Below are 19502 nucleotides of genomic sequence, written 5' to 3' on the forward strand. Positions count from 1 at the left end.
TCAATCCACCCACAAACAGCCCACCAATTGGTATTACCAACACCAACACTCCTCCCCTCCCTTGTAACTACACTACCCGATCCAAACACGCTGAACCTTCCTTAAAGGTCCCACCCTGCAATGCCAACAAGACCACCCCTCCACAACTTGATACTTGCCCTATAACCTTGAGAGCTAACTTTTCTAGGAACTCCCCTGTCTCTCCCTCTTCATCCTCATCCACTATTCCCCTTATCTGTCAATCTACTATCCCAGTTCTCTTAGGAACGAACAGACTCCCCCCTCATCCGAAATCACCTAGACCCCGCCCACAACAACTTAGTCCTATCCACCCCAGTCCCCCCACACAACTACCTGACCCCTCTCCCCTCTGTTGCATGTTGATAAACTGCAGATCCGCCTCCAGCCACGCAACTGAGATCGCTGAAACCATTCTCAGTGAAAACATAGACATCGCATTCCTAACTGAAACTTGGCTCAAAGCCCACTCCAGTCCTATCCTCGACTTGCTCATTCCCCCAGGCTATTCTATCATTAAAAAAGATAGAATCGATCAAATAGGAGAAGGCCTTGCCCTAATCTTTAAAGATGAACTTGACATCTCACTTGTCCATCTCCAAGACCCTTCATCCTTTGAATACCTTTGCTCCAATCTAACTATTCCTGGCTCTCCCACCATTCGGCTGCACACTATCTACCACCCCCCTGGAAATTGTCTCTCCTTTACTTAAGAGATGTCCGATCTTATTATTCAAACATCGCTCTCCCACTCCAAGAATCTCTTCCTTGGTGATTACAACATCCACTGGAACAAAAATGATGACCCTGCTGTCATCCTATTTAAAGACGCCTTGGACATCACTGACCTGACTCAACTCTGCCATGCCCCCACTCACACCAAAGGGTCTCTTTAATATACTTCCTGTAGACTGGTCTGATCACCACCTTATCCTCTTCACCTTGAATAGCTCCATTTCTCACCCCGCCCCTATCAGCACTTTACCTATGAAACCCACTTGCAACCTTCACCTTATTCCACCTGGCGAATTGGAATCCACAATTAAAACTCGCTTACTTCTACCCCCTCCCTCTCCCAGCACCAACGACCTAACTGATCATTACAATAATTCTAGTCTTGAAGCCTTTGACCTTATTGCCCCAACCAAACTCAAATAACAAAAAAAATCACTCCCAAGTCCTGGTTCAATTCCGAACTCAATAATGAAAGACCGGCCCTAAGGCAATCAGAACGTGCTTGGAGGAGTCATCCCACCTCTGATAACCTGGCTCTCCTGAGAATTACCAGAGCCCATTACAAAAAACATATCTTTAACGAAAAGGCCTAAATTAGTAGCCTCTGTTGGAAGATGCAAAGAAATTACCAGATTCTTTACGAATAAAGTCAACAAGATTGAACTATCCTTCTCTTCCCCCTCTCTCTCTCCAACCTCCCCTCAACCAACACACCCTCCCTAACATTCCTAATTCACTTTTGTCCTCTTTTCCCCCACATCTCGATCCCTCTCAACTCCTCCCTGCTCTCGCCCAACCTGACTCCTCCCTTACGGGTCACCTTGCTAAAAAACAATGCTTCATGGAGCGAATTTAATCCAGTATCAGAAACCTCTATCATCAACATTATTTCTAAACTCAAACCATCCTCACACTCCAAAGATCCTCTTCCCGCGCATTTGGTTCAAGAACTCAAATACATTATTGCCCCAATATGGACCGATATCATCAACTCCTGTCTTTCCACTGGCTGTGTTCCTGCCTTTTCACATCTCAAAAAGAATTCCCTTCCCATTCAACTCTGGATCAATGATATCAAAGCACTTATTTGCTCCCTCTCCACCTCTAATTCTGTCAAATCCCTAGGCATCAGCATCAATCAGAATCTTAATCTCATCCCCCACATTAAAAATGCAGCCAAAAGTGCTCTTTTCACCCTTCACCACCTCAAAAAATTAAACCTTTTATTCCAGCTGATGATTTCAAAATCGTTATCCAATCTCTTGTCCTTTCCAGGATTGACTATGGTAACGCCACACTTGCTGGCACCCCTAAAGTCCATCTTGCACCGATTAAATCTGTTCTCAACCTAGCTGCCAGACTTATTTCTGACTGTAAAAGATTTGACCACATCTCTCCCGTCTCAAAAATCTCAACTGGCTCCCAATTGAAGGACGATCCAACTAAAGATTGCTTGTATCACGCACAAAGCTCTTAACCAAAACTCCCCCTTCTACCTTTCAAGCAAACTAAAAAAAGCAGGGTGCTCCAGGTTCCTGAGGCACACAAGCTCCCTTGTCCTGATCCCTCCTATACTAAAATGTAAAATGACCCAATCACGTGCTTTCTCTGGTAATGCTCCTACGATTTGGAACTCTCTCCCCAAAGATCTTCGCTGCAACCTCTCATACCCTCTCTTCAAAAAAAGACTCAAAGTTCTTCTCCTCAACAAATATTGGGGTTCCTAATGTTACTGATTCTGACCCTACTCACTCTTTCTCTTCTCTTGTTCACACCTCTATGTGAGAAGTTGGCCTGGTATATAATGCTCACTAATTCTTAGTGATCACTTTGTACCATGCCAAGCAACCCTTATGATGATTGGTTGTAATTCAACCTTGTAGACCAGTTATCCTAGTGGTAACGTGGACAAAGCAGTCTTAGGCTAAACTCTGAAAGGCATGTGAAGCCAGCTGTATTACCATACACAACCCCCTTGAATACCAAATGAAAGGGACACCACACAGATATATATTGAAAATATATATTGATTTATTAACTATAAAATCCCCTGGACTCTTTATGAGCACAGAAGCGTTAAATCACAAGACAGTTTAAAATACACAAAAGTTGCACAATATGGATGAGCCCTAGGGGCCACCTAAACCATATACTAAGAAAGTGGTATAAGAGATACCAATAGGAAAGGGAACAGGCCTAGGGCATTGGGAATCGCTGGAGCTATTCGAGACTAGCAGTGACTAAGTCGGGAAAGGCCCGCGGGACTCGGGTGCAGTGTTCAAAGTGCACGCACTTTCCAATGTAAAGTCTATGGTGCGTAAAAAGTACAAAGTTAGATAGTTAGGAACCTTCCGAGTGACCTAGAACGTTGAAACTTAAGACACAGGCCTTTGAGATTTGTACCAGTGTAGGAACACCGGCGGAGCTGAGTTACCTCACCCACAGGAAGCGGGTGCACAGGGTCGAAGTAGTGTCGGGTTTCGTCACGCTGGTCGATGGTGCTTGGAGCTGGAGATGCTGCAGGCGGCTCGATGTGAAGAGTTCCGGTGGATCCAAGGGTGGATCTGAAGCTGTGAAGACCTGAAAGCAGAGGGGACAATGTTCAAAGTCACTAGCCAGTGACTACCGTGGAACCAGATTGGAACCAGGCGATGTCGGATGCAAACAGGCGTTGTCGGGTAGCTTCTCTCTGCAGCCACGTGGACACCGGGGGTCGAGGACGTCCAGGAGTCAGTCACGAGCTGTCCCACGCAGGCTTCTCGCTGTTGGCGCTGTTGGCGACCTGATCAGAGCAAACAGGCCTTGGCTAATGCAAGCCACGCAGGAATCGATAGATGCTTGTTACTCAGGACCAGCAAGGTCAGAGCAGGGGCTCCTTTTCACAGGAGCGAGGGCAGGTCTGGAGCAACCAGACCCGCAGTGTAGTTTGTCGGTTTCGTCGCCAAGATGGCCGCTGGCCGCGTGGCTAGTGGCCGGGATGGCGCGTCGAGTGGCACAATGCAAAAGGGCCCCACGCAGATCGTGGAGATGCTGGAGGGCTGATCTTCGGTGCAAGGGCTGCTCGATGGTGGGGGTTCTCAATCCCCAAAGCACAACGTTGAGGATGCCTCAGATGCTGCGCAGTCAGCTTTTCAAGTGTCTTCAAAGATGTCCGGTCCCACGTCACTCGGTGCCTCCACGGGTCCCTTCTTTGCAGGGACTGTGGATCGGGCTCTGAGAGGTCTGGGAGTCTGGGTCTTGTCGGGCTCTGGGCTCGGGCTCCGGCGGGAGGCGGCAGCAAAGCAGACATCGAGTTGCTGGTTGGTGCCTGTTTTCACAGGGTGGCCACTCCTAGGCCACAAGGGAGATTCTCTTCAGTCTTCTGAGCAGCAGAATGTCGAAGTCCAGTCTTCTTCTGTATTTCAAGTTGATTCAGGATGATCTGCTGTGCAATGGCACTGCTCCCACTCTTATTCCCAATCTGAGGGGTGGATCACCTACTAGGTCCCTCCTCTGGGAGGAACCAGGAAGGGGGGCGGTTACACCCCCTTTCCTTTGTCCAGCTCCTCGCCAGGCCTGGGTCTGGAAAGTCCCAGGACCGGTTTGGACTGGCTTATGCACGGGGACACCTTGTGTGCCCCGGGCATGTCTGATTCTATTCAGCCCTGTCCTACCCAATACACAAAACCCTGTCTGGGGTGGTGCTCGCACCTCCCAAGGCAGGAAACCCTTTGTCCAGGCCACCATCTGGCGAGTTTCGGTCAGCAGCAGGAGGCCAGACTCGTGTCTGTGGTGGCAGCATCCATTTTGTGATGCTGAGGCTCTGGTTAACTTTAACCGGGGTTAAGGCTACACACATGTCGTGTCCCTCTAGAAGGGTGTAATTCTATCCCCGTCGACAGAACTGTCGAGGGGATAGTATTCCAATTCGTATGACACCTTACTCGACATGTTTTGATAAAGCCAAACCAAAGATAGCATTTAACCGCGAGGATTATAATGCACTTAAGAGTATATGGTATGGCAATATCCCGGAACAGCTTAGGGAGTGGTTCCCGACAGCTGCAGACAGGCTCAGCTCATGCTAGAGCACCATCTCACATATTTCCAAGCACTCTGCCTCCAGGATTGATTAGGCCTTCCATAGGAGTGGCTGATAGGAACATATGTGTCCAGTTTAGGGTTAGGCAGAGGCATACTGTACCTAAGCAAGAGGTGGTTACACCAACTTACCCCAGCTGAGTGATCAGCCAGTTGTGTCAAATATGGAGGCCAGGCCAGGGGTGGCACAATACATGCTGCAGCCCCTGGTAGGCCTTGGAAACATCTATGCCCTGGGTACCTAGGGTACACTACTACAGGGGCTAATAAGGTGAACCAGTTCCAGTTCGTAATGCACCTAAAGTGCATTGGCAGTAATTTAGAGAGAGAACAGCAGGCTATGGGTCTGATTAGCAGGCCCACAGCCACATTGTCATAAACCAGTGAAGCAAAAAGCAAAAATTTGGGGTGACCATAGGATAGCAGACCCTACTCTCCTACACTCTACCCAACCCCTCTCCCTCTTTTCATATTCTCACTCCCCTTCCCGACACCCCCTTCTCTCTCTTTAACTTCAATATTCAATGTCCCCTTAATTATCTCTCTGTCTCTTTCCCCCCTTTGCTCATTTAATGCAATGTTTTATCTCATGTGAATTTTCTGCACACTGTCAATTGTATATTGTATACTAATATGTTCACCTACCTTGTAAAGCGCTCTGATACACCTGGGTCCAGCAGCGCTATATGAAACCTTTTAAATAAATTTTAAAAAAATTAAAAAACTTTACAATGCAGTCATTACATCACACTACATTTACAATGCAGTCATTACATCGCAAAATCCTTTACAATGCATGTCACTACAACGCATCCATTACATTGCATGTCACTACAACGCATGACACTACAATGCATGTCACTACAACGCAGACATTATATCACATGTAAATACAACGCATACCATTACAATGCATAGTACCCCGACACTATCCAACACTTACCCTACTGTTGTACTCCACGGAGTTAGAATAGTAATTTTTACCCCTTTACTTTCCAACAATTACCCTACTGTTGCACCCCCTGGAGTTAGAATAGTAATTTTTACTCCTACACTATCCAACACTTACCTTAAATGCAAGGTAATGGTATGTGTTGTAATGGTATGCGGTGTAAAGGTATAATGCGATGTAATGGAATGTGTTGTAAATGTAGTTTAAAAAAATTCGTTGAAATGGTATGCAATGTAAATGTATGTGTTGTAAGGGATGTTGCAATGTAAAAACTGTGTTGTAAAGGCATGTGTTGTACATGTATGCATTGTAATGGCATAGATTCCTCTCCCTGCACTATTCACCTTCCACTTACACACCACTCTGCCGGCATGCAGACCCTATTCACCTTCCACTCAAACTGCTTAGCCTGCAATAACACATCAGTTGTACTGTACTCACACATTACTCATCCACCTCTCATACACCACTTACACACCCCTCACTGAGCGAGACGGCCATTCTGTTACATCAATGGTGTCCACAGGTAGCTGACAAGGTATGGCACGACAATCCCAGCCGCTACACTGTGATATCTACTTTCCTCCACAGACACCCCATTGCGTTGGCTAATGTCTACGCCCCTCAACCACTCACATACAAGTTTCCGAAGACACTGGGGGGCCCTAGTGACATAATTTCTGAAAGGCGCTGGATTCTTGGGGTGAAATTAACAGGGTGGCAATCTAGAGGCTAGACAGGACCTCCATGGTGGGAATGCTAGCCAGGTCTGAACCAAAAGCATGCTTTATTGTAGCTGTGGGCTTCGTGGATGCATGGCAAGGATTGCCTCCAGTGGACCTCCTATCTTTTTACTCCACTGCTCACAAGGTCTTTTCCCTGCTTAACTACTTGCTCCTACCTGCCTCAGAACACCACAGGGTGAAGGATGCTCACATTAATGCTTGTTGTCACTCAGACCACTCGCCTTTGGAACTACAGCTGCAACTAGGCCCACAGCACTCACGGTTGGGCTGGTGTCTGAAAGCGTGGTGGCTTCAGGATGCCTAAACCAAGACTCCCATTCACACAGCCACAAAAGAGTATTTAGACATAAACAATGGCATGGTGGAGTCCCCAAGACACTGTGGGAAGCATTAAAGGCCACTGTCAGAGGGGACATTATTAGGCATGTTTCGGGATGGTGCAAGAGGAGCCCTTGGATGGGGGGACATGTCTGACAAAACAAACCACTATGGCATGGGACCCGGCTGTTACAGGTTACAGCCTTAGAGGGTTTAAAAACCTGGGATCTCAGAGGCATCTTGAAACTGGGAGATGTCCAGTCGGGCTTCGCAATGTAATCCTTCCTAGAACTGCAGGTGAAATACAACCTAAACTGCTCACAATTCTCCTGATATCTGCAGCTATGACATGCCCTCATCCATTATATCAAAGGGCACATGGACATACCAGGCTTTAGCAGACTGGGGCCAAAATACTCATGGATGAACTAACTAACCACAAAATCTCACAAGTATATCAATTGCTAGTGATCAGTACACCTGATTATTTTGACCAGATGAGAGAAGCATGGGTGGGTGACTTGGAGCCACTTACTGACGATGACTGGAGAGAGACTTGCAACCCCTGACAAGAAAGCGATTACCTTATATTTCCACATAATACAGTGGAAATACTTACACACGATTTACTGTGCTAGGGAGAGGCTATGGAAAAGGGGGGCAGTGACCACACTGATTTGGCTGCGTTGCTCATCAGAATGGAATGACTTTCTCCATACAATCTGGACATGCAAGAGGCTGGCCCCTTTCTGGAAGGGTATGTTGTCATGCCTGGAGAGAGTGCTGGGTTGGGTTTTGCCCTGAGATCCCAGGTTTGTCCTCCTCCAGACTACAGAGGAGATAGACATCAAAAGACAAGGCACCACACTGTTGTGGTTGGAACTGCTGATAGCAAAAAGGGACATTGCCAGGGCCTGGAAAGACATTGACTCTCTATCCTTGGAATGGTTTAAAATTGGGCTGGATGATTGCATGAGCTTGGCCGTTTCCTTATACAAATCTAGTGGCTACCAAATTAAAAACTTCAAAAAGCATGGGCTGGGGCCACAGGAGAAAGGGAACCACGCATTGGAGTTTACAGTGTCAAATGTTGGCTGAAACTGGGAAGAGCTAGTTCTTATACGTATTTCCAGTAATTTGCAATGTTATATCGCTAGCTTAGGTAGTCGAGCATCTGTTGTTTTGCACAATCATTTGCATAATTGTCTGGTGTACCAACTCCGTTAAAAATCAATAAAATATTATCATTAAAAAATAATGGTCAGAATTAAGGAAAATGCTATTTTTACTTTTAGGGCCAGATGTAGGTAAGTATATTTTACCGATTCATAAATACCGAATTTTACCGATTCGGTATTTATGAATCGGTAAAATAGAAGGGGGGAGATGTAGGGGAAATCGATAATTAAATTACCGATTCTGTAAAAATCGGTATTTACCGAATCGGTAAATACCGATTCGGTAATGCCCATTGATTCCTATGGGCATTGAAGCCCATAGGAATCAATGGGCATTACCGAATCGGTATTTACCGATTCGGTAAATACCAATTCCAGCAAGGGTGCAGGGGGTGTCACTTTGATACCCTCTAGCACCCCAAATACTGGCATGTATGCCATGTGGCACACAGACATGCCCTAAGGGCATGTCTGTCTGTCACATGGCATAGGTGTGCATCCACACATGTGCATGCACACCTGGGTTCGGTATTTTACCACCCAATTGGATTGGGTGGTAAAATACCGAATCTGTAAGGCCATTGGGACTCAGAAGAGTCCCACCTACATCAGGAAGTTACCGAATCGGTAAAAATACTGATTCGGTATTTTACCGATTCGGTAAATTTACCGAATCGGTAAAATAGGTCCCCTACATGCCATTTACTAAATACCGGTCGGTAACGGCCGAAATCGGCCGTTACCAACCGGTATTTCGGCTCCTACTTCTGGCCCTTAATCTTTATGCATGTTGTATATTTGTCTTTTAATAGGTGGTCCGTCATATGAATAAAATACAACAGATTATTAAAAATCAGACTGAAAAAAACTTTATTTGATACATCCTAATTGAAATGAAAATAGAAGTGTACATATTCAATGATTTGTACTGAAGTGTAGATATTAGGTAATCAAGTTTCAAAGTGTCATTAGAAAGTAACTTGGGAAACACAGAGTTGGGCACCCCCCTGTAAAGTAATATGAAACAGTGCTAAAAGGATGAAAGATACAATGGTAATTGGAGTAATAATTACTTGAAAGCCATATTCTACAAACATCGTGACCAGATTTATATCAAAATAATGTGTGACTGCTGAAAGATTACCCCCGCCTATATCATTTATGTAATAGCAAACAAAATGTTAAATGGAAATATGGTTGTTGTTAATAATTTGATGAGTAAAATTTATATAAAAGACCTCATGCTTAATGAATTCATATGTATGCCAGTTAAACATTATACAAATTGTTAACTGATTAAAGTATTAATTTGTATCCATAGTTTGTGAAACACACCGCTGTCCAGAACTTCATTGTAACTTAGGAATGTCTTTGGTTGAAACATGGAATCCAGAAAAGTGCTGTCCATTTCGTACATGTGGTAAGGTTAACACAACATGTTTATACTTCTAGACCTATTCAAATCTAAAATCTGATTTTTCCATTAGCAACATGTTCCCAGGTGCAATGGATTGTTTAATCGCTGTCTCTGCCAAGGACACAACAGTTGAAATGTATTCAACATTGTTTATTGATCTCCCAAATGTTGGTATTAGGCAAAGACCACTAACAATGTGTGAGAGATTGAGACAAGGCGAGACTAGAGTTAACTTCTGTATTTTCACACATATCACATTTGTGATGAATTTCCGCTAAGATCTCTATCAGAAGTGTCAATTTCTGCAGGATGGCATTTGATAATTGGGTGACTTCAAATAAAAAGTTTAATCCTGCAATTTTACTTCACGAGTTGATGCACTTTCACGACTCTGCATTCCATGTAAATGAAACAATATCTGCAAATCCCTCATAACTGAAGAATATTATTAAAATTATGAGTTGAATCTTGAATTGTAATTTGTAAATTCCTAAAAGTTTAACTCATACAATAATGGCCTTGTTGGACTTCGCCCTTTTGGCAGGTTCACCCCAAAACTTTTAGCATTTTCCAATCCTGTTTCTGTAACCTGGTGTTGGTGATATTAGGCCTCTGCACACTTTTTCACTGTGGTCCAGTGTAAAGTGTGTGCGCTCTCTGTGTATGTGTGGTGAGAGTGGCCTGCCCTCCCATAGGAAAGCATGGGGATATGTGTGTCCATGGTAGTTCTTGATGTGTGGGGAGTGCAGGGTCGAGGTTGGTATGTGCAAACTCATGAGATTAAATGCTGCGCGATGATGTGCGTGGATTTAATGTGTCTAGTGTGGAAGTGCCACTTCTAGAAGTTGGCATGTCTGTGCAGTGAATGTAAATTGACTGTCTGGCTTGTGATTGGCTGGAGCTGGCTGGTGTGCCTGGCCCCAGGAGTCAGGATGGGTCTGCCCAGTGGTGAATGGGGAGATCTGCATGTTGATGGGTGGGAGGAGTGCACCTGGGACCTGAATAGGGCTGGGCCTTCCCTCCACAATGCTGGCTCCACCCCCTGTGCTGTGACTGATGTCCCTGACCCATCCTGTGAATAGGCAGAGGGGCTAAGCAAAACAAAGTGCTCAAGAACCCGTTGCATCTGGTTCGCCCCTTGCCTGCACCTGTGTAAACAAAGGAAATGGTGTATAAAAAGGGGCTGTGACCCCATGAAAAATGTTCTTGTTTCAGCTTGTAACTTGAATCTACCAGGGGCGTGCTGCTGCTGGGGCCCAGGGGAAGGCTTGCCTCCCTGGGCCCTGCCCAGCCCCTGGATGCCCGGAATGCTTTCAAACCTTTTTCTTTGCTGGGGCCCTTTTTTTCCTTTAGGGGTCATTCCTTGGGGGCTTTGTGGTTTCTGTGCCCCCAGTGCCTCGTGAGCACTTTATTTTGATTAATGGGAAGAGCGCGGTTATTTCCCTAAAAGGAAGCGCTGCTGCCCTTTTACTCGCGTTGCGGGTGCAAATCCCGATTATGGCCGCTTATCGTTTATTTATTTAAGCGGGTGCCCACCCGGCGATGTATTTTTGATCTAGAGGGAGCCTACCCCTCTTTCGCTGTGGAAACTGATTTAAATCTGGAGTGGGTGCCCACCCCGCGTTTTCACAGCTGCGGCCCGAGCCGACTAAGGGTTTCCTCCGGGCCACGCTCATCGCGACCCGGAAGCCAGGCAAGCCCTGGTTATGACATGGGCGGGGCTTCCAGGATGGAGGGAAAGCCCCACGAGAGAGAGGAGGTCGGCGCCGGTGAAGACACGAGGCTCCCATGAGCAAGGGGGAGCCCTGCAGTACCGGCCACAGGAGAGAGCAGCAGAGCCCTCCCGAAGTCCTGCCCGAGGCCCGGTGAGTGGGTCCGATGGGGAGGCAGCCTAGGTCAACGTTGGGAGTCACCGGGGTGGGGGAAGCTCCCTGTGCACATCGTGGTGTCTGATGAGGCACCACACCGGATTCCCTTTTTCTTGAGCGGGCCCCCGCCGTTGCGGGCTGCTCCACCGTGGTGGGCACATGTGATTGAAGGGCCCCAGTGGGGGTCCCGAGGGCCAGTGGTGCCCGTCCCTTACCAGTATTGTGTCCCGGCCTATTTTCTGAGCGGCCCCCGCCTAAGGGGGGTCGCTCCAACAAAGGGGGCACATGGTTGTTTAGAGGGCCAGAGGAGCCCGTGTGCATTTCCAGACCCCACCGTCGTGCCTGTTGATGGCACAAGCTTCAGCATGGTATGGCAGTGGGCTGCTCCCCGTGTACCCAGCATTATCTCGCCGAGCTCCGTGTGGCTCCCTGGGGGCAAGTTGATTATGAGCGCTAGTGCTCGCCCTCGAGCCATACTTGCTTTAGAGCCGTATGGCTCCCACGAGGCCCCCATTGATTTTCAGAGTCCCCATAAGGGACTTGGGACACATTTAATTTAGAGCCCATTTTGGCTCCAACCTGTGTCTTTCAAGAGCCAGATGGCTCCAACGAAGGGGACATATCTTGTTGAAGGGCCCCAGGGGGGGTTCCCAAGGGCCAGTGGTGCCCGTACTTCCCCAAAGAAGAGCCAGTGTGCCCCAAGGGACATGTTTTATTTCTAGAACCTAGCAGGCTCCGTGTGGCGCATTTGTTCCTGAGGGCCAGTGAGAGCCCATACCGCAGTTTACAGATCCCAGCTGCCCAGCAAGTAGTGGGCAGCTGCACCGTTTAGGCATTTCTTTTCAGAGGACATGTCTTTGTAAATCTAGGAGTGAGGCGCACACCTTTGCCCTACCTTGGCCTTCCACAGCTGCGCAGATCTTAGTGCCAGCTGCAGCGTTTAGGCCCTGTTCTTGTGCTCAGCTGCCCAGCAAGTAGTGGGCAGCTGCAACATTTAGGTTTGCGCAGATGGCGCACTCCTGACTGGCCCTGCATTGGCAGCACGCCCTGGCATTCTCAACACAGGGCATTTGAGCCTCTTCTTGGATGGCCAGTTGGCCAGTGGGGCTGGTATATGGATAGGGCGCGAGGCCCTAATGTGATTATGTGCTCTAAATGTGGTGCTAGGAAATATAATGCATTTAGTATGTTTTACGCACCCTGTATCTGATGCCTCTAAACTGTGTGCTTTATGATTATGAGGTTATTTTGCATTTCTGGTCGTTATGCTAGTGAGATGATGTTTCACTCTGTGATTTACTCCCCTAATGTGAGTTATACTTAGGGTGTAGGGTCTATGATTATGAGGTTATTTTGCATTTCTGGTGGTTATGCTAGTGAGATGATGTTTCACTCTTTCATTTACTCCCCTAATGTGAGTTATACTTAGGGTGTAGGGTCTAATGTGTTTAGACAAGTGAGGAGATGGCATAATGTGTTTATGCTGGTGAGGTTGGAGCAGGATGTAATTTACGCCTGATGTGACTTTGCATAATGTAGTTTATGTCACAGGTTGAGGTGGAGTACAGTGATTACCAGTGGTTACTGGTTGTAGGTTTATGATCTATTTTTACTTGTACCAATTTCTGCTAAGTGTTGATCCTGACAGTGGCCCACGTGACCCTGTCCTGTGTAAATAATCCTTTGTGAATATTGCCTGTGCCAGTTGGCACAATGTATGTTGTGTGATTACTATCTGATGTGTTTTGGAGAATACAAAAGTTATTTTTATATAACCTTGTTTGGAGTTCCTTTTGTAGTGTGCCTGGGATGTTGTTGCTGTGTGCGTGCGCAAATGCTTTACACATTGCCTCCGGGATAAATATGTGTGTCTTGTAAATGTGTGTGTCTTGTAAAGTGCACTGCTACCCGGAGGCGTCCTGGCGCTATAGACCGCTGGGGAACCCGTCCTGGCTTTCCCTGTGAGATGTTCCCTCCTGGGTATCTCCAAGGTGAAACCAGGCATCCCGGGCGTTTGTGGGGGGCCGTTGTGGAGATGAGGCAAGCTAATGCCCAGAGTTGCCGAGATCCCTAGTTAGATTATGCACCGAGGCGAGAATTATCGAGTCGGCTGACCCTGGTTCACGACCCTGCCTCTTCTGGAATTGTACCCTGGTCCCGGGCCGTCCTTTGCTTCCGGGTCTGCCGCCTCTAACCAGTGAGCCACACCACTCCACTAATAAGCCTGACTGCTCATGCCATGCTACCAAGGGGGTGAGCAGTGGTTATCTTTGGCGTCTAACTTCCTTGCTCTGACTAGAGTGGTGGTTTCTGCCTGGCTGTGGAGCAAGCCTTAGCCAACCAGAAATCCCAGTTCTAACAGGCCTTTTGAAACATGCTTGAACATTTCTCTTTTAAGGAATAAGAGATGGCAGGGTATTCATTCAAGCCTGCCAAAAAGACAGAATTTGTGTGTTATTGTTGCAAATAATTTATTATCATTATTATTGGTATTATTGTTAGTAGTATTATTATTATTCTTATACTATTAATAGGGAACTGCCATGACCCTTTTCGAGCTCTGATTTCCTTAATCTTTCCTTCCTCCTGATTTTGATAGCCTTGGATCAATTGCTTGAACATATTATTTATAAGGCTTAAGAGCATATTCATTCAAGCCTGCTCAAAAAGATATACATTTAGTGTGTGATTCTTACATTATCATTATTATACTTTTAGTAAGAAACTGAATTACAACATTTCCAAATGCAACAAGTGGTTGCAAATTGCCCACCGACTTTTGACCTAGGTGCTAATGTTAGTAATTTAGAGTTTAGACTAAAAGCCCTTTCTGGTTGCAAACTGTGTGATTTTTCAAATTGCATGCTTTGCAAATGCAAAATAGTTTAGTACATGAGTACTTTTTTTGGAACTCTGACAAGTAATACTAACAATAATGATAATAATGGTGATAGTAATAATTATAATTAGGAACTTGCTGTCATTCCCCCTTTCAAACACTGACAAATATGCTTCATTGTTGCTTCCCCATGTTTGCAATCCCCTGCCTATACTAATTTTTTCCTTTCATTCTTACATTTTTCTGGCTGTTTCTGCATGACGTAATTATGTTTTCATGTTATGTTTTGTTTTAAATCACATTAAATTTCCATTTAGTGCAAAAGCCCATACACCAAAATATATATGAATTAATTTAAATTGCTTAATCATCAACATTTCAGATCGTCCTAGCATTAAAACTTCTTCTGCCAATCAAATCAGCTTATTCTGTGACTATTCTCGAAAGCCTAGTTGTCAGGCAATTTGTTTGAGATTGGGTTGTTGGTTGGCTGGGGTATGAACCTTGGTCATGCAGCAACCACAATCCTTGCCAGGGCGAGGCATTGGCCAATCCCAAATTAACTTCTGCCTAACCCTCTGCTAGCTTGGCACAGAGCAGTCTGACTTAACAATTTGTAAAGTATTTATGCAACACTTCAAACAGTAATAAAGTGATAACACCACATGAAAAGGATCCCATAGCATGTTCGAACAATAGAGCTTTCTTTAATAAATAAAACAAGGACAAAAAGACAAATATCTAATCAATAGAAACGGAGATATGACATTTTAAAGATTTTAGTGAAAATTGTGCCAAAAAGCACAAAGCCCCAACTGTGGATTTCTGGTCGTGCAGGTCCGGAACAAAATCACAAGTTCAGGCTGACCACTATGGAGGATTGGCCAGCTACATGGTCCCAGTTAGGCCCACTGAACACACTACCTTAAATCCTGGTTTGTAGAGCATGGTGAGGATCCATGTCGAGGATGCATCGCACAGACTAGGTGATGCGTTGGTTCTAAGGTGCAGCAGGGCTGCGATGCGAGGGACTGCATTGCTGTCAAAGATCCAATCGACACAGCTTGTGATGCAAAGTCTGGGATCGAAGATGCCCCACACTGTCGGGATAATGTGTCAATTAAAAGGAACAGCGGGGCTATGAAGCAGAGTCCCACACTGTTGTCAAGGCTGCTATTGAAGAGAGATGCAAGGATGCATCACTTAGCAGCGCTTTCAAAGGCGATACTGGCTACTGCAGAGATGCAGGTAATTATGATGGGTCCAATTCACGCAGCGGTAGAGGTGCATTGGTTCTGCTTAGGGTTGCACAGCAGAGAAAATGCATGGTTTCTGCTGGATCCACAGAGGCTAACAGAGCAGCATCAGCCCAATTTCATTGGTTCGGGAATGGGGTGGCACCACTTGGCAGGGTAGACTCACAAATGGCAGAGCACAGGTGCAGATGCAAGGTTGTTGGAATCCTGCTATGCCTCCAAGGCTTCACATCAGGAAGCAAGCTAACTAGCCCTTACAGTCATTCTGCATTCTGGGTTCAAAAGATGCAGGTCCAGCCCTTCTCACGTAGGTAAGAGGGCAGCAGGCAGTTGGTCAGCAGACAGGGGCAGCAGTTCCTTCAGATCAGCAGTCCAGCAAAGTGGCAGTTCTTTCAGCAGCACAGCAGTCCTTCTTCATGGCAGAGTATCCATGGCTCCAAAAGTGTACTGATGTTGTGTTCTCTGAGGGCCAGTATCTATACCCAGCTGTAACTTTGAAGTGGAGAGAAGTTTCTAGAGGCATGCCTTTGAGAGGAAAATGTGCCCTGCCATCCTGGCCTTGGCTCCAGACTAACTAAAGGGTGTATGCAGTCTTTTTTGTGAAAACAGGACACAGTCAATTCAAGTGAAAGAGGGGCTGGTTCCAGCTCCTCCCTCCCATTCTGCCAGTGACGGCCCACCCAGTCACAATAAGCTCCCCATTGTGTGCGACTGTCTAGGAGGAATACACAAAGCCCAACTGTCACCTACACCCAGTCATGTGACCCAGAGATAGGCTGCAGGCACCAAAAATACAAAGTCTGATGCATCTCACATTATGTAGATACACAGAGGAAGGGGAAATCCAGATTCTGGAATGAAATCACGTCCACAAATAATGTACAAACTTAGATTATGACTCCGATTTCTCCAGCTCTTAACCTTTACATATATTTTTGATGCACATGTATGTAAGACTACGGCAGATATTCAAATTAATATTGAACTAAGTAACATATATTTTTAACAAGTGACCATTAGTGCTGAAATTATAGGAATTATATTATCCAGATAGATTGAAATCACAAAATATAAAGCAGTCAGTCCCAACAGAAATCATGGAAATGGTAAATCTGCTATTTGCAAATACTACTTTAAATTCAAAACATACAAGTTAGGTAAATACATTGAAAAAATATTAGCTTTTTAAATTGTTCTTTAAAATGTGGTGGGATGGAAGAAATATCTAGAATTGTAAACATTTTAAAAAGCATGCAATGCTATAATGTTGCAAAGAATTTAGGGCCAGATGTAAGACCCTTTTTAGCAGTCGCAAACTGGAAATTGGCCTATTTGAGACCGCTAAACAGGTGTGTGGTATGTACAAACCCTACTTTGCGAGTCAGTAACCTATTACCATCTTGAAAAATAGGGTTTGCAATTCCCTATTAGTAAGGGGCATGCCAAGGGTGTCCCTTCCTAATAGTGAGTCTCACTAGTATGTAAGATTGTTCTGCAACCGCAACACTCGTAGTTTACTATCTACTATAAAGCAGTAAGCTACTCGCAAAAGGGAAGGTGTCCCCAAGGGAAGGGGAACCAACAACTTTGTTAACCAATGGTAGGAAATAACAATGAAGAAAACATATTAACAACATATCTATTGTGTTAAACCTGGCATCCTTGGCATGGATTCCACCTTACCTTTTTGCCTTCAGACCTCCTGTTTTTACCGACCTCCATTTTGCTGGCCTTAGGACTCTGCATACTTTACCACTTTTAACCAGTGATAAAGTGCTAGTGAACTCTCTCCTTAAAACATGTTAGATTGCCTTGTACTGAATTGGCATATTGTTTTTACTTGTAAGTCCCTAGTAAAGTGGAACTACATTAATCCCAGGGCCTGTAAATGAAATACTTCTGGTGGAACTGCAGCACCGATTGTGCCACCCACTTAAGTAGCACTTTAAACATGTCTCAGGCCTGTCATTTCAGTCTGTGAGTGTGTAGTTTTAAACTGCCATTTCAACCTGGTTAAAGAAATCTTTTACCAGGACCAAACCCTCATTTTCAATACATACAAGTCACCCCTAAGGTAGGCTCTAGGCAGCCCAGAGGTAGGGTGCAGTAACAGTTTGACATGTACTTTTAAGTTTTACATATCCTGGTAGTGAAAAAAACATCTCTTAAATTCATGGTTGACCACCACAAGGCCTACCTCTCTAGTAGGATAACATTGGAGTTACCTTATTACATTTTCTTAAGCTGTAACTTCCATTCTTGCTTGGTGTCATTGGAATTGTACCTTATAGTGAAGTCAGATTTTAAATTGCAATTGTGAAATTATCACTTTTAGAAAGTTTACCATTCCTGCCTTAACAATTTGGTGCCTGCAGCCTGTCTCACACATCACAATAGGGAGCTTAGGTGCAGCCTGAATGGGACTTCACAGGTAGGATTGAAGGGAGGAGCTGGACACCACCCCAATTACACTTGAATAGCCTATATTCTGCTTCCCCACAAAGGGCTGCATACTCCCTGTAGGACTGTTGTGCTGCTGAAAGGACTGCCACACTGCTGAACTGCTATTCTGAAGGAATTGATGCCGTGCTGTGCTAACCTGGTGCCTGCCGCCATCTTACCTGGATGAGAAGGACAGGCCCTGCATCTATTCAACCCAGGACCCCAAAGTGACACCAAAGGATAGTTCTAGTTGGCTGGCCACCTGAACAGGCGCCTCTGGGACAAAAGGCTCCAACAACCTTGAAATCAGCAGCTCGATTCTGCCATCTCTGTAACTGCCCAACCAAGTATTGCCATCCCTGTCCTGTACCCTTGGAAGTGGGCCTAAGGTGCTCTGCCAGTCTCTTTGGATTCAAGAGAACCGAAGCATCTCGTCTGCTGAATGGAGCAGCCTTGAGCAGAATCAACACATCGCTGCCACTGCGTAGGTCTCCACCACAGCAAAGACCCACATCGCCCTCATCGATGAGATCCTCGACAATGACGCAGGACCTCAAATAGCATTTCTTCAACTGAATGACTCATCTTTGACGCAGATCCTCTCAACGCTCCATAAACCAGGATTAAAGGGACTGTTTTAAGTGGGTCTAACTGGGTCCATTTTGCCATCCATTCCCCATTGTGCTTTGGCTGGAACTTGAGACTTTGTCCCGGTCGGGCACAACCAGAAATCACAGTTGGTGCTTTGTGCTTTTTGGCGCAATATTTACTGATATATTTAAAATTGCATATCTGTTTCAACGGATTGGATATTTGAAGTTTTGGTCTTGTTTTATTTATTAAAAATGTATCTACTTAACTAACTTTGTGTGCAATGCACAAGTTACTACTTGTGTAACGATATATCTGTAAGAGACATTAGTTAGGGATAGATTCCTTACCTTAGAATATCCCCAGGCGTCAGACTGAATCCGGAAATTTTTGTGTAGCAGTACCCTTGCGCGTCGGTAGGCGTCGTCTGTGGCTCCGCGTTCGTCGTCGGCGTCGTGGGCGCCGTGATGACGTTGTCGGAGTACTTAGACGCTGCCTCCGCGTGCTGACGTCAGTTCTTAGACACAGCTTTTCTGCGCCAGAAACGCAGAGTTATGCTAAAAACCAACACTGATGCCATTGAAACTAGGGCCCTGAAAGAGGATGACCTTAACCCTAGATATCGGTTCGCAGAACGGGGAGGATGGGTGGGTCGGTAAGGAATCTATCACTAGCTAATGTCTCTTACAGATATATCATTACACAAGTAGTAACTTGTGCATCTGAAAGAGACACGTTAGTGATAGATTCCTTACCTTAAAATAGATACCCCAGCAATACCAACCCTGGTGGTGGGTCTGCGAACCAATAATCACACCAGAAAGTCCTGGAGGACAGAACAGCCAAAGAAGCCATCCCTCTGGACTTGGCTGTCCAGGCAATAGTGTCTTGCAAACGTGCGCAGCGAGGCCCACGTAGCTGCCTGGCAAATGTCCTGCAAGGGAACTCCTCGGCCCAGGGCAGTTGTAGTTGCTGTGGCCTGAGTGGAATGAGCCCTAAGTGCAACAGGGGGTTCCTTCTTAGCCAAAGAGTAACACGCCTGGATACACAAGATGATCCACC

The 19502-nt window shown here is 45.7% G+C and overlaps 1 protein-coding gene across 1 annotated transcript in view; it reads left to right on the forward strand.

The window, feature by feature from the left end:
* Nucleotides 1-19502, forward strand: part of OTOG (otogelin) — a 1187449-nt gene that overhangs the window by 951973 nt on the left and 215974 nt on the right. The window contains exon 46 of the mRNA XM_086954148.1: nucleotides 9349-9447. Within this exon, the coding sequence (XP_086810274.1) occupies nucleotides 9349-9447 (99 nt within the window). The remainder of the gene's footprint in view (nucleotides 1-9348; nucleotides 9448-19502) is intronic.

The sequence above is a fragment of the Lissotriton vulgaris genome, chromosome 2_1 (assembly GCF_964263255.1).
Source record: "Lissotriton vulgaris chromosome 2_1, aLisVul1.2, whole genome shotgun sequence".
Lineage (NCBI taxonomy): Eukaryota > Metazoa > Chordata > Amphibia > Caudata > Salamandridae > Lissotriton > Lissotriton vulgaris.